At 43.8% G+C, this 12,825-nt stretch overlaps 1 protein-coding gene and 1 long non-coding RNA gene across 3 annotated transcripts; both read right to left on the reverse strand.

Moving 5' to 3' along the window:
* Window positions 1-6,564: 6,564 nt before the first annotated feature.
* LOC123134048 (uncharacterized) lies at window positions 6,565-7,800 on the reverse strand. Its single transcript, XR_006465484.1, has 2 exons — window positions 7,705-7,800; window positions 6,565-6,810 (listed from the first exon to the last, which is right to left on the reverse strand). It is a non-coding gene; the product is annotated as an uncharacterized lncRNA (long non-coding RNA).
* Window positions 7,801-7,893: 93 nt separating this feature from the next.
* LOC123134047 (uncharacterized) lies at window positions 7,894-9,590 on the reverse strand. Of its 2 annotated transcripts, none has more exons than XM_044553398.1 (3): window positions 9,412-9,590; window positions 9,227-9,331; window positions 7,894-8,628 (listed from the first exon to the last, which is right to left on the reverse strand). In XM_044553398.1, exons 1-3 carry the CDS (start codon window positions 9,511-9,513, stop codon window positions 8,425-8,427), a joined length of 411 nt encoding a protein of 136 aa, XP_044409333.1. In that variant the 5' UTR covers window positions 9,514-9,590; the 3' UTR covers window positions 7,894-8,424. The 2 variants fall into 2 exon arrangements, with proteins under 2 accessions (XP_044409333.1, XP_044409334.1); XM_044553399.1 differs by having other exon boundaries at window positions 7,894-8,538; window positions 9,412-9,585.
* Between the last annotated feature and the right edge of the window lie 3,235 nt (window positions 9,591-12,825).

Here is a 12,825-nt window from a genome sequence, read left to right on the forward strand (position 1 = left end):
CATTGCTACTAACATTTTTCAACACAATTTTCTCTAGGAACATATCAAAATAAACATATGAAAGCAACAACGCAAGCTATTGATTTACAACATAATTTGCAAAATACTACCAGGACTAAGTTCATGATAAATTTAAGTTCAATTAATCATATTACTTAAGAACTCCCACTTAGACAGACATCCCTCTAATCCTCTAAGTGATCACGTGATCCAAATCAACTAAACCATGTCCGATCATCACGTGAGATGGAGTAGTTTCAATGGTGAACATCACTATGTTGATCATATCTACTATATGATTCACGCTCGACCTTTCGGTCTCCGTGTTCCGAGGCCATATCTGTATATGCTAGGCTCGTCAAGTATAACCTGAGTATTCTGCGTGCGCAACTGTTTTGCACCCGTTGTATTTGAACGTAGAGCCTATCACACCCGATCATCACGTGGTGTCTCAGCACGAAGAACTTTCGCAACGGTGCATACTCAGGGAGAACACTTCTTGATAATTTAGTGAGAGATCATCTTATAATGCTACCGTCAATCAAAGCAAGATAAGATGCATAAAAAGATAAACATCACATGCAATCAATATAAGTGATATGATATGGTCATCATCATCTTGTGCTTGTGATCTCCATCTCCGAAGCACCGTCATGATCACCATCGTCACCGGCGTGACACCTTGATCTCCATCGTAGCATCGTTGTCGTCTCGCCAATCTTATGCTTCCACGACTATCACTACCGTTTAGTAATAAAGTAAAGCATTACATCGCGATTGCATTGCATACAATAAAGCGACAACCATATGGCTCCTGTCAGTTGCCGATAACTCGGTTACAAAACATGATCATCTCATACAATAAAATTCAGCACCATGCCTTGACCATATCACATCACAACATGCCCTGCAAAAACAAGTTAGACGTCCTCTACTTTGTTGTTGCATGTTTTACGTGGCTGCTACGGGCTTAAGTAAGAACCAATCTCACCTACGCATCAAAACCACAACGATAGTTTGTCAAATAGACTCCGTTTTAACCTTCGCAAGGACTAGGCGTAGCCATACTTGGTTCAACTAAAGTTGGAGAGGCAGTCGCCCGCAAGCCATCTCTGTGCAAAGCACGTCGAGGGAACCGGTCTCGCGTAAGCATACGCGTAAGGTTGGTCCGGGTCGTCTCGTCCAACAATACCGCCGAACCAAAGTATGACATGCTGGTAGGCAGTATGACTTGTATCGTCCACAACTCACTTGTGTTCTACTCGTGCATATAACATCAACATAAATAACCTAGGCTCGGATGCCACTGTTGGGTTTCGTAGTAATTTCAAAAAATTTCCTACGCACACGCAAGATCATGTGATGCATAGCAACGAGAGGAGAGTATTGTCTACGTACCCAACGCAGACCGACTGCGGAAGCGATGACACGACGTAGAGGAAGTAGTCGTACGTCTTCTCGATCCAACCGATCAAGCACCGAAACTACGGCACCTCCGAGTTCGAGCACACGTTCAGCTCAATGACGATCCCCGGACTCCGATCCAGCAAAGTGTCGGGGAAGAGTTCCGTCAGCACGACGGCGTGGTGACGATCTTGATGAACTACAGCAGCAGGGCTTCGCCTAAACTCCGCTACAGTATTATCGAGGAATATGGTGGCTGGGGGCGCCGCACACGGCTAAGGAATAGATCACGTGGATCAACTTGTTGTGTCTTTGGTGCTAGCCCTGCCCCTCTATTTATATGTTGAGCCCCGGGGTCGAAACTTGGAGCAAAAGCCTCCTCAAAGTCGGTTTTGCCCGAAAGGCAAGAGTCCCACTCGGACTCCAGGACCAAATGCCACAATCCTTGGCGTCTGGCCCAGATGCCATGGGCCTCGGCATCTGGCCCAGGGCCAGACGCCAGGGTCTCCGGCGTTTGGCCCCCTGGCCTCCGCAAAACTCCTTTTGCACCGACCTAAAGCCTCATGGGCTTGACCCCTTGGCCTAACCATATCATCCAATATATGAATCTTTACGTCTCGACCATTTCGAGACTCCTCGTCATGTCCCCGATCTCATCCGGGACTCCGAACTCCTTCGGTACATCAAAACATGTAAACTCATAATATAATTGTCATCGTAACCTTAAGCGTGCGGACCCTATGGGTTCGAGAACAATGTAGACATGACCGAGACACGTCTCTGGTCAATAACCAATAGCGGGACCTGGATGCCCATATTGGCTCCTACATATTCTATGAAGATCTTTATCGGTCAGACCGCATAACAACATACGTTGTTCCCTTTGTCATCGGTATGTTACTTGCCCGAGATTCGATCGTCGGTATCCAATACCTAGTTCAATCTCGTTACCGGCAAGTCTCTTTACTCGTTCTGTAATACATCATCTCACAACTAACATATTAGTTGTAATGCTTGCAAGGCTTATGTGATGTGTATTACCGAGAGGGCCCAGAGATACCTCTCCGACAATCGGAGTGACAAATCCTAATCTCGAAATACGCCAACCCAACATCGACCATTGGAGACACCTGTAGTACTCCTTTATAATCACCCAGTTACGTTGTGACGTTTGGTAGTACCCAAAGTGTTCCTCCGGTAAACGGGAGTTGCATAATCTCATAGTCATAGGAACATGTATAAGTCATGAAGAAAGCAATAGCAACATACTAAACGATCGGGTGCTAAGCTAATGGAATGGGTCATGTCAATCAGATCATTCTACTAATGATGTGACCTCGTTAATCAAATAACAACTCATTGTTCATGGTTAGGAAACATAACCATCTTTGATTAACGAGCTAGTCAAGTAGAGGCATACTAGTGACACTTTGTTTGTCTATGTATTCACACATGTATTATGTTTCCGGTAAATACAATTCTAGCATGAATAATAAACATTTATCATGATTATAAGGAAATAAATAATAACTTTATTATTGCCTCTAGGGCATATTTCCTTCAGCAAGGGGGGTGCGGCCGGCCCTAGGAGGAGGCACGCCGGAGGAGTCCTACTCCCACCGGGAGTAGGACTCCCCCCCCCCTTCCCTGGTTGGACTAGGACTTGGGGGAAGGAGGAGAGGAGGGAAAGGAAAGGGGGGGCGCCACCCCCCTCCTTGTCCTATTCGGACTTGGGGGGAGGAGGGGCGCGCGGCTGCCCCTAGGCCTCCTCTCCTCTTCCTCCACTAGGCCCAATAAGGCCCATTAGGTTACCGGGGGGTTCCGGTAACCTCCCGGTACTCCGGTAAAATGCCGATTTCACCCGGAACACTTCCGATGTCCAAACATAGGCTTCCAATATATCAACCTTTATGTCTTGACCATTTCGAGACTCCTCGTCATGTTCGTGATCACATCCGGGACTCCTAACAAACTTCGGTACATCAAAACTTATAAACTCATAATAAAACTGTCATCGTAACGTTAAGCGTGCGGACCATACGGGTTCGAGAACTATGTAGACATGACCTAGAACTATTCTCGGTCAATAACCAATAGCGGAACATGGATGCCCATATTGGCTCCTACATATTCTACGAAGATCTTTATCGGTCAAACCGCATAACAACATACGTTGTTCCCTTTGTCATCGGTATGTTATTTGCCCGAGATTCGATCGTCGGTATCCAATACCTAGTTCAATCTCGTTACCGGCAAGTCTCTTTACTCGTTACGTAATGCATCATTCCGTAACTAACTCATTAGCTACATTGCTTGCAAGGATTATAGTGATGTGCATTACCGAGAGGGCCCAGAGATACCTCTCCGACAATCGAAGTGACAAAACCTAATCTCGAAATACGCCAACCCAACATGTACCTTCGGAGACACCTGTAGTACTCTTTTATAATCACCCAGTTACGTTGTGACGTTTGGTAGCACCCAAAGTGTTCCTCCGATAAATGGGAGTTGCATAATCTCATAGTTACAGGAACATGTATAAGTCATGAAGAAAGCAATAGCAATATACTAAACGATCAAGTGCTAGGCTAATGGAATGGGTCATGTCAATCACATCATTCTCCTAATGATGTGATCCCGTTAATCAAATGACAACACATGTCTATGGTTAGGAAACATAACCATCTTTGATTAATGAGCTAGTCAAGTAGAGGCATACTAGTGACGTTATGTTTGTCTATGTATTTACACATGTATCATGTTTCCGGTTAATACAATTCTAGCATGAATAATAAACATTTATCATGATATGAGGAAATAAATAATAACTTTATTATTGCCTCTAGGGCATATTTCCTTCATTGACCTCATCCTCATTAGCATCCTCAGGGCAAGTACCAAAGTTCCATGCAATCCAGGTGAAAGGAGCACCGACTGTGACTCTTTCCTTCTTGTCTTCTGCTTCTGGTTCCCGAGGCTCCGAAGGAACCATACCGATAAGGGCATGCATCTGCTCGCGCCACCCATCAGAATAGGTGCTCATACATAGAGGATTCTCCTCGATAGGAACACCGTCGATCATAGCAATATCGTGGAGCGTCATGGTCATCTCCCTGGTCCAAAGATGGAAATTGTGTGTCTCCGGCCTCCAACGATCAGTAAGCACGGTGATTGCTACAACATTGAGGGGTGGCATCGACCGGCTGACCAACTGAATGAAAGGGAGGAGTCATGTCTCCCTTACGGTGTGTATCGCTCATCATAGCGCATTCCCCCAAGGTTGACCCCGTGAGACCGAATCTTCAGAGGTTGAAGCTCCTACAAACAAGCAAATCAGAAAATTACATATGGGGCATTTGTGTTTGAAATAAACATGGAATTCATAATACCGGTCACTTTCATTATTACCTGCTGCTGCACCGACATAGCGTACGCCCGGTGTTGATGGTCCCAGTGATCATCGAGAAGCCAAACCATCCTAACAATTTCAAACAAAGCATTCTTGTCAATACGAATATCTTTTCAATACAAATAAACTAAAGTAGGCCTAGTGGCCTACTATATGCAAGATTCAAAGCATATGTATCTAGAGCATTCTTGTCAATACGAATATAATTTCAATACAAATAAACTAAACTAGGCCTACTTCATACAAGATTTGATACAAATATCTTACGTGTTCAACAATCGGTAAACACTAAAAGGAAAGTTGAATACTGATCTAAGATATACAATGAAAGGACGTCAACAATCATCACAAATACCCATCATAAATACTAAGGTCCAACAGTGATTACAAATCATCTACTAATCCTAATCACACAAATCTATATCAATATAACAAATCTACACAAGGGTACCACCAAAACTTGAACAATCTAGGTTCCTCAATGACTTCAATCCTAAATCACACCACACTATCTCAATTTATCATATAAAAATCAAATCCAAGCAAATCAAGGGTTCCAGCAAAACTTGGCTAAATGAGACAAATGTACGAGGGATTAGGGAAGAAACTCAAGGCCAAAAACTTCAGATCTACTTCATTCTTGACAGGGGATGTAGAGGGGGAGAGGAGAGGGTCGCCGCCGCCGCTTCTTCTGTAACTGGTGCTGGAAGAATGGGGTTGGTGGGGGAGGGCTAGCCCGCGGCCGCTGCATCTAAGTCACAGTGCAACGCCTAAGGGTAGGCGCTTCACATTACGTGTGTGGCCCCTAGCTCGGAGGCGCTACACTACTAGGTGCGGGCCCAGGGGCTGCCACGCTAGACAGAGGTGCAACACCCCAGAGCTAGGCGTTGCACCATAGAGTGTGGCGCCTGCGTGTCAGGCGCCACTCAAAAAGGTCAGTCGAGTGAAATATTTTTAGGGGCGGTTCATTTTGTAAATTGATTTTGTCCATAAGTCAAAATTGTCAAATTTGCCTCAACGTTGCACCCCAACCAATAAACGCCAGAAACGAGCCCACAGGTCATAATTTACCATCGGGTCAAAACAAGATTTACAAGGAGGTGAAGATCCAACAGCCCAGATCCAAAACGTGCAGGATCCGACGTTCAGGAATGCCATGAATCGAGGGCTCATCGTGGGAGGAAGTTAGCTAGGGTCCTCACAGATCAGAATTTTTTTTGTGATCAATGTTTAAGTGCTGTTCCATGGCAACCCATGGGCATCAGCTCTCAAAGTTGGACTAACTTTAGCGCAAAGGGCGGGCTGCAATTGCATAATCAACTCAGATAATCTAGATGTGATTGAGACCATGCAGGACGGAGGACAGTCAACGAGTGTGACACTATAATAGAGAGGCAAATAAAGTAGCACATGAACTTGCTAGATTAGCTAGATTTTCTTCAACTTCGGATGGGTTCAAGGATCTTCTCAATGAAATTGTAATGATCCTCACAAACGATGTACTGATTATTTCTAAGGAATAAAGTTTTGTTTTAACTCAAAAAAACTAGTCCTTTCTTTTTATCAATACAAACAAGAAAAAAAACTGGATACATTGCACGTGTAATTATGTTAGCGCACTGCGCACTAAACTTGCCATTGGCTAAACAAACAACATGGACATGGTAAAGAATGCTAAGTCAAGTTCATTCAGCTCGTTCCCACAAAAAGAACAGTTCATTCGCTTGGTACCATGCTCTTTGAGTACAAGGTTATGCCGCTCGAATTGGCAAGGCGGCGAAGTTCTCCTCATACACCAATCAATCCAAGAGAACAGGAGTCTCGTATTAGTTAAACATTCCATAAGGTCAAAAGAACCAAGAAACTACTTGGTGCTACCTAAGAAAAGGCTAAGAATATAGCAAAAGCGGTTTTGCAAAAAAATAAAATCCCTGATGCAGAAGGCTGTTCTCATATCATCACCATCTCAGAGAAGAGATGCCAGTGGTGGCATTGCCCTGTAAAAATGAATATAGATCAATACAAGTGACTGAGGCCGCGTTTGGAACGTCGTTTTCCAGCTGTTTACGGGTGTAAAATACACCTCTGTTAAAAAAACGATGAACGAGCGGCCCGCGCGCTTGGGATGTTGTTTCCGGAACGTAATTATTACGCCTGTATCTCCTAATACATCTGTAGTGGGCTGGTTTCTGGTACACTCCTCAGCCCATCCGTTTTGCAAATACCACTCATGGAATGTATTTCGTTGGGGACCAGTAAAATCCAGGCGTAGGAATTTACGGGTGTAGGAAATAAACAACAATCCAATCGGGGCCTGATACTCTTAAATGCACAGGGTGGAACTCCTGCACATTACCTAAACAAAAATGGTGCAACTATGCTCTAGCATAATGTATGACAGCAATATGTGAAAATGGAACTGCATGCAACAATGTACTGTTCATAGATAAGGGGGAAACGACACATCTCACAGTTGGTTTGCAAAACAGAATAAGGCCCTGTTTGGATTAGCGTTACCGCCCGTTTTCTGGCCGGTATAAGATACGGACATCCTCTGGTCGTTTTCATTTCAGCTAATATTAAGTGTTGACATATAACTTACACCTGTAAACTAAATACAAGTGTATAAAATTACACCCATTCGAAGCAGGGCCTAAGGGTACCATTATCCTTTTAATCCTTTTAAGGAGATTTAATATCTTCAAAATGAAATGCAAGACATTGAGTGTTTTGCCATATATGTACTTAAACCTTGATGAATACTACATCTAGGTACATGATGCAAAAACATATGGACTACTAAACAATTTAAATTAAACAAAACCGTAAATCCAGCAAAAATAGATGTGTCAAAGTACAAGCACGTGCATGTTATGAGCTAGAGGACGTACATGTCAAAAAGTGAAGCCATTTGTAAGTACAATCATTCTTCATTGCCAAACATGTTAGAATACTTCAGGTCCCCCATTCTCTTAAGTCCTGCCTAGATATTTCAAAAAATTCAAGCATCAGTGACGTCTTGACACATGTACAAAATACAATGTTTATATAGGACATGGACAGGTGAATTTACTTGCCTCCCAGTCAGTATTCTTACAGATGGATCTTAAGGATGAGATAATGTATTTGGACAGAAACCCATTCTTCACATCAACATCAGTACCAGCTGAGTATATTAAACCCACCACTTTACCAGTCATATCAAACACAGGGGCAGACTCTATTCTGTATGCAGTATGCTTCTTGAGATCAATATACTCCATTTCAATAATAGAATCCTGGGCAAGACACTTCACTTCAAAATATTTATCAGACCCTTTCAAAGGTTTATAATCAAGAGTCAGGGCAGAACAGTTTGGAGTTAGCACTCCACCTTGATGCATTTCCAAACTACCAAGAGATGATTCATCTATTGGGGTATCCGAACATACGTATGTAGTTCGTATAATAGCCATAGCACCAACAGTTATAACAGGCTCGTACTGTAGAGGAATATCCGATAATGTGACAGTTGCATGCATTTTACGGGTTTGGACAATCAAGATAATGAACTTCTCATTGGGATCACGACTCAGAATATAAGCTGTAACTCCCTGACTACTTCCTTCAAGCTAGACAGAATAATGGTACACATTCACTCCATGTTGTGCAGAAGAAAACGAAGTGTAAACTAAAGCATAGTTTTCCGTGGCTGAGATGATAAAGCCAGTTCCACGCTTGTCTTCCTGTAAGCCAGAGGGACACTTAAGTGTTACTGTGACAACAGAGGGCGACACTTTTATAAATAACTCATGGGCCCTATTGCCACCTGAAAGCTGAACACAAAACGAAAACATATCACATAAAGGAACAAATTTCTCTTTCATGTAATCATAGAAGATAGCTCAAATGGGGGGAAAGGCAGCAGAATTAAAATGTGATAACTATGAACGTAGCTGATCGTGTACTTAATTAGTATAACGTTGGACCCAAGGATTAGTAGAATTTGATACCAACTCAGTACATGTTTAGTTGCTCCCTCTAGACAATACATCTGACAAGGGGCACAATATTAAATTGGTGTTAGGTTCAACAATCACTGATTTGCGGGCTCTCACATTAATTAATAAAATCTTTTATTTTTCTGCCTGAGTCCTATTGCCAGCTGAGCAAGCAGCAGCTTATAATTTATCCCTTTTAAAATTTTGTTAAGTAAACAGTAGCGGACCTAGTTCGTCAGTTACGGATTTATTTTGATCCCCACTCTTAGTTTCACATTAACTAAAAAGTTAATAGTACAAAACTTTCAAACAGCTCAGAAATGAATTCAAAAGGCCCAAAACGCAATCAAAATATTCCTACCGTCATACGTACTTAGGATCTACAGTACATAATTAAATTTAAACCATGGGGGAACAGAAAAATAAGACGTACGGGGACACGAGCAACAGAAGTAGGCTGAGGAACATCAGCTGCTGGAGGATTAATTTGATCTGCAGGAACGGTAGGAATCGGAGCTTCTGCATCCATATGAGAGCCCTAAAATAAAGTCTTCGTTTTGTTAATGAACTGTGGAATGGAAATAAAACTGAAACGGGATGATGAGGTGCAAGGCATACCGAGGAAGAAGATGAACCCCCCGGCTTATGTTTTTTTGGGGACAGCTCCGAAGCATCCAAGTGCCGCTTTGCTCTCACGGAATCGCCGCTCGGCGTCTTCATGCTCGGTGCCTCCAGAGGGAGGAGGGGGAAGGGAGGGGCGATGCGAGGGGAGAACGGAGGACCTGAAATGGCTCCGGCGGCGGCGCCTAGGTTTCGCTTTTTTGTATATATATATATACACAAACCTTAGAAGTTGATATTGGGCCTTCCGATTCTTGCCAGCAAAGCCACCACTAGCCCAACCAATATCGGCAGAGGTCCAAGAGAGCCCTGCGGCAGCTCCTGATGGGCCGGCCCACGAACGCGCACGCAAAAGAATTCTATTATTGTGCGAAAAACAACTTTAAAAGATGCTTTCTGTGAATCGAACCCGACCTCACACTGGACTTCGAGTTTAGTGAACCGGCAGACCTACGTAGCAGCACTACTTATCTCGCTTAGATTTTTGAATTATTTGTAAACATTAATGAAAAATGTGAATGTATGGAAAAAATGAAAAAAAAAATTGGAAAAAAAGGACGAACATGCATAAAAAAGTTAGCCAATGTAAAAAAGGTTCATGTATTCAAATAAGTTCATAAATTCAAAAACAAAAGTTCATGAAATGGAAAAAAAGTGTACAATTTTTTTTTAAGTTCACAACAATGAAAAACAACCATGAGTTTAAAAAAATATCACGGATTTGAAAAAAGTTCATCAAATTTTAAAAATAACTGAATTTGGAAAAGGTGCATAAAATTTCAAAAAAGTTCATCAATATTTCAAAAAAATCATCCGATTTGAAAAAGAGTTCATCGAATTTGAAAATTCTTCATCAAATTTGAAAAAAGTTAATTGAATTCGAAAAAAAGGTCACTAAATTTGCTAAAAGTTCATCGGATTTGAAAAAGAGTTCATCTAATTTGAAAATTCTTCATCAAATTTGAAAATAGTTCATCGAATTTAAAAAAATCATCAAATTTTAAAATAGTTCTTCAAATTTTGAAAAAAATCATCAAATTGAAAAAAGTTCATCAAATTTGAAGAAAGTTCATCGAATTTGAAAAAAAATCATTGAATTTAAAAAAATCATAATTTATTAAAAATAGTTCACTAAAAATAGAAAAAGTTCATTGATTTTGAAAACAAAAGTTCATCAATTTTGAAAAGAAAAACATCATCGATTTGAAAAAGTTCACGCATTTAAGAAAAAAACTAGAAAATCGATAGGGAATAAACCAGGAAGAAGAAGAAATGAAAAACAGAAAACGAAAATGGAAAAAAGGAAAACACAAAAAAAAGAAAAAGGAAAATGGAAAAAAGAGGAAAAGAGAAGCAAGGAATGAAAGAAGTAAGAGTTGAAGCTCAACAGAACCCACTTTTTAGTGTCTTGATTGTACAAACGAAGCCTCACCGGTGAGGTCGCATGTTCGATTCTTAGTGAGCACGCCCATTTTTTGTGTACCAAAATACACAATAATGGGCCGGCACAATGCGGGGCGCTACACACGTCCATTTACAAATTTGTCTACAACAGGCGCCTGCACGGCTAAATAGGAAATGCCCAAGAAAGCTGCTTGAATGCATAGTGTGTGTGGGGGTGGGGGTAGGGAATAAAAAGAAAGCACCAGGGAGATCGAACACTGGTCTCCAGGGTGACGACCGACGCGACTAACCACCCCACCCATGTGGTGTTACTGATGACGAGGACGTGTACCTAGGGTAGGGTCCTAGGCCTGACCTAGACACCCCACCCAAGGACACTGACTTACAGTCAAAGGCACTCAAGGACCACATCATAGTAACTCGACCATATGGAAAACCACTGTATAGAAGACCTAAAGTCACCCCAGGATGGGAACGGTCAGGCGTTCACTCTGTAGTCTTAATGGTCATTTATGGTTGGCGTTACCATGAATGCCCCATCTTAACTCACACTGAACCCTGTGTAACGGAGGTAAGAGAGAGTCCTGGCGCACTCTATATAAGCCACCCTCCTCCTTTGGCACAAGGGTTCGCACCCCTTGTAACAATCATGCATATCCAATCGACATAGCCTCAGGGCACCGAGACGTAGGGCTTTTACTTCCTCCGAGAAGGGTCTGAACTCTTAAACTTGCGTGTACAACCTCACCGTAGCTGGGACCTTGCCTCCTCATACGTACCCCCTATTCTTACTGTCAGACTTACTCCCATGACAGTTGGCGCCGACCGTGGGGCAGGCGTCTAAGCGACTTCCGGCGAGGTTGCGTATTTCGTTCTCCGACAACATGGTTTCCGGCGGTGTTTTGGCGTTGGGCCACGAGATCCGTCTTAGTGTGCTCGTTTTCACCGCTGACGACTCCGCCTGGCTTCACGAAGCTCCTCTCGGCATCGAGCCCCCCCCCCGCGCCCACGGGGCGATGCACTTCCGTGCGAGTGCTTGCGGCATCCTTCTTTGACAGCCGCCGACTCAGTATCAGTCGGGCCTGGTGACATCATCGCTCCCCGTTGTTCGCCGTTGCAAGCGGCCTGGCCGTTCGCGGCTCCAGCGGTGGATGAAGCATGCGGTGGTTCACCAGTCGGCCACCCCCCAAGTCGCGGCGATCGAGCCCGACGAATATCTTTATGGTATGTTCGATCTGTCGGCTGGTCACTCGGATTCCCTCTCCGAGTGCGAAAGCAATGACCCAGTAGCAGAAGATCTCATGGTTACTTCCCAGCACAGCCAGCCCGGATTTCGCTGCAACGGTGGCGGTGACGACGGCGCTGGCCTGTCTCAAGGGCATGAGGAGTACGTCCTCGAGGCCCTCACCACGGAGTAGAGGGAAGAGTTGCATCGACGCAACGTTCAGACGCTCTAGACCCCCATCGTTGGGGAGACCCTCGAGGCTCGGGCCTTGGAGGTTGCGTGCTTGGCCACCTTGGCTGAGCGTACGCGCCTGGACAATCTGCAGAAGGCACTCGACGAGCGGGCTTGTCACCGGATTCTCGAATCCAGTCGGCGGGCCAGATGGTTGTTTCTGACTGAAACTCAGGTATACCGAACTCTGATTCAAAATGTTGCAGCAGCAGCATGCATAGCAGAGTCAATTTAGTCGACGCGTTCAGAAGCTGGTAGAGGTTTAGAGCAGATTCGTGCATTGCTTAAGGCCACCGGGGAACAGAATTCTGTCGTTTCCCAGTCACTCAACAGAATTCATAACAGGTCAGTGGTTGCAGACACAGTTCGGTCAGCACATAGTCCAAGGTCACCCAGGCGTCGGGAAGATCGTGGTCCCCGCCAGGACCAGTACTTGGAGCGGGGCCATAGACAGTTTGATCATCAAGGGTCCCGTGATGACCAACGTTGAGTGCTTATGCCCTCTCCGAGGGGCGGATCATACGTGCCCTAGCACTATGATTATAGACACC

Source organism: Triticum aestivum, chromosome 6B (genome assembly GCF_018294505.1).
Source record: "Triticum aestivum cultivar Chinese Spring chromosome 6B, IWGSC CS RefSeq v2.1, whole genome shotgun sequence".
NCBI classification, from domain to species: Eukaryota; Viridiplantae; Streptophyta; class Magnoliopsida; order Poales; family Poaceae; genus Triticum; species Triticum aestivum.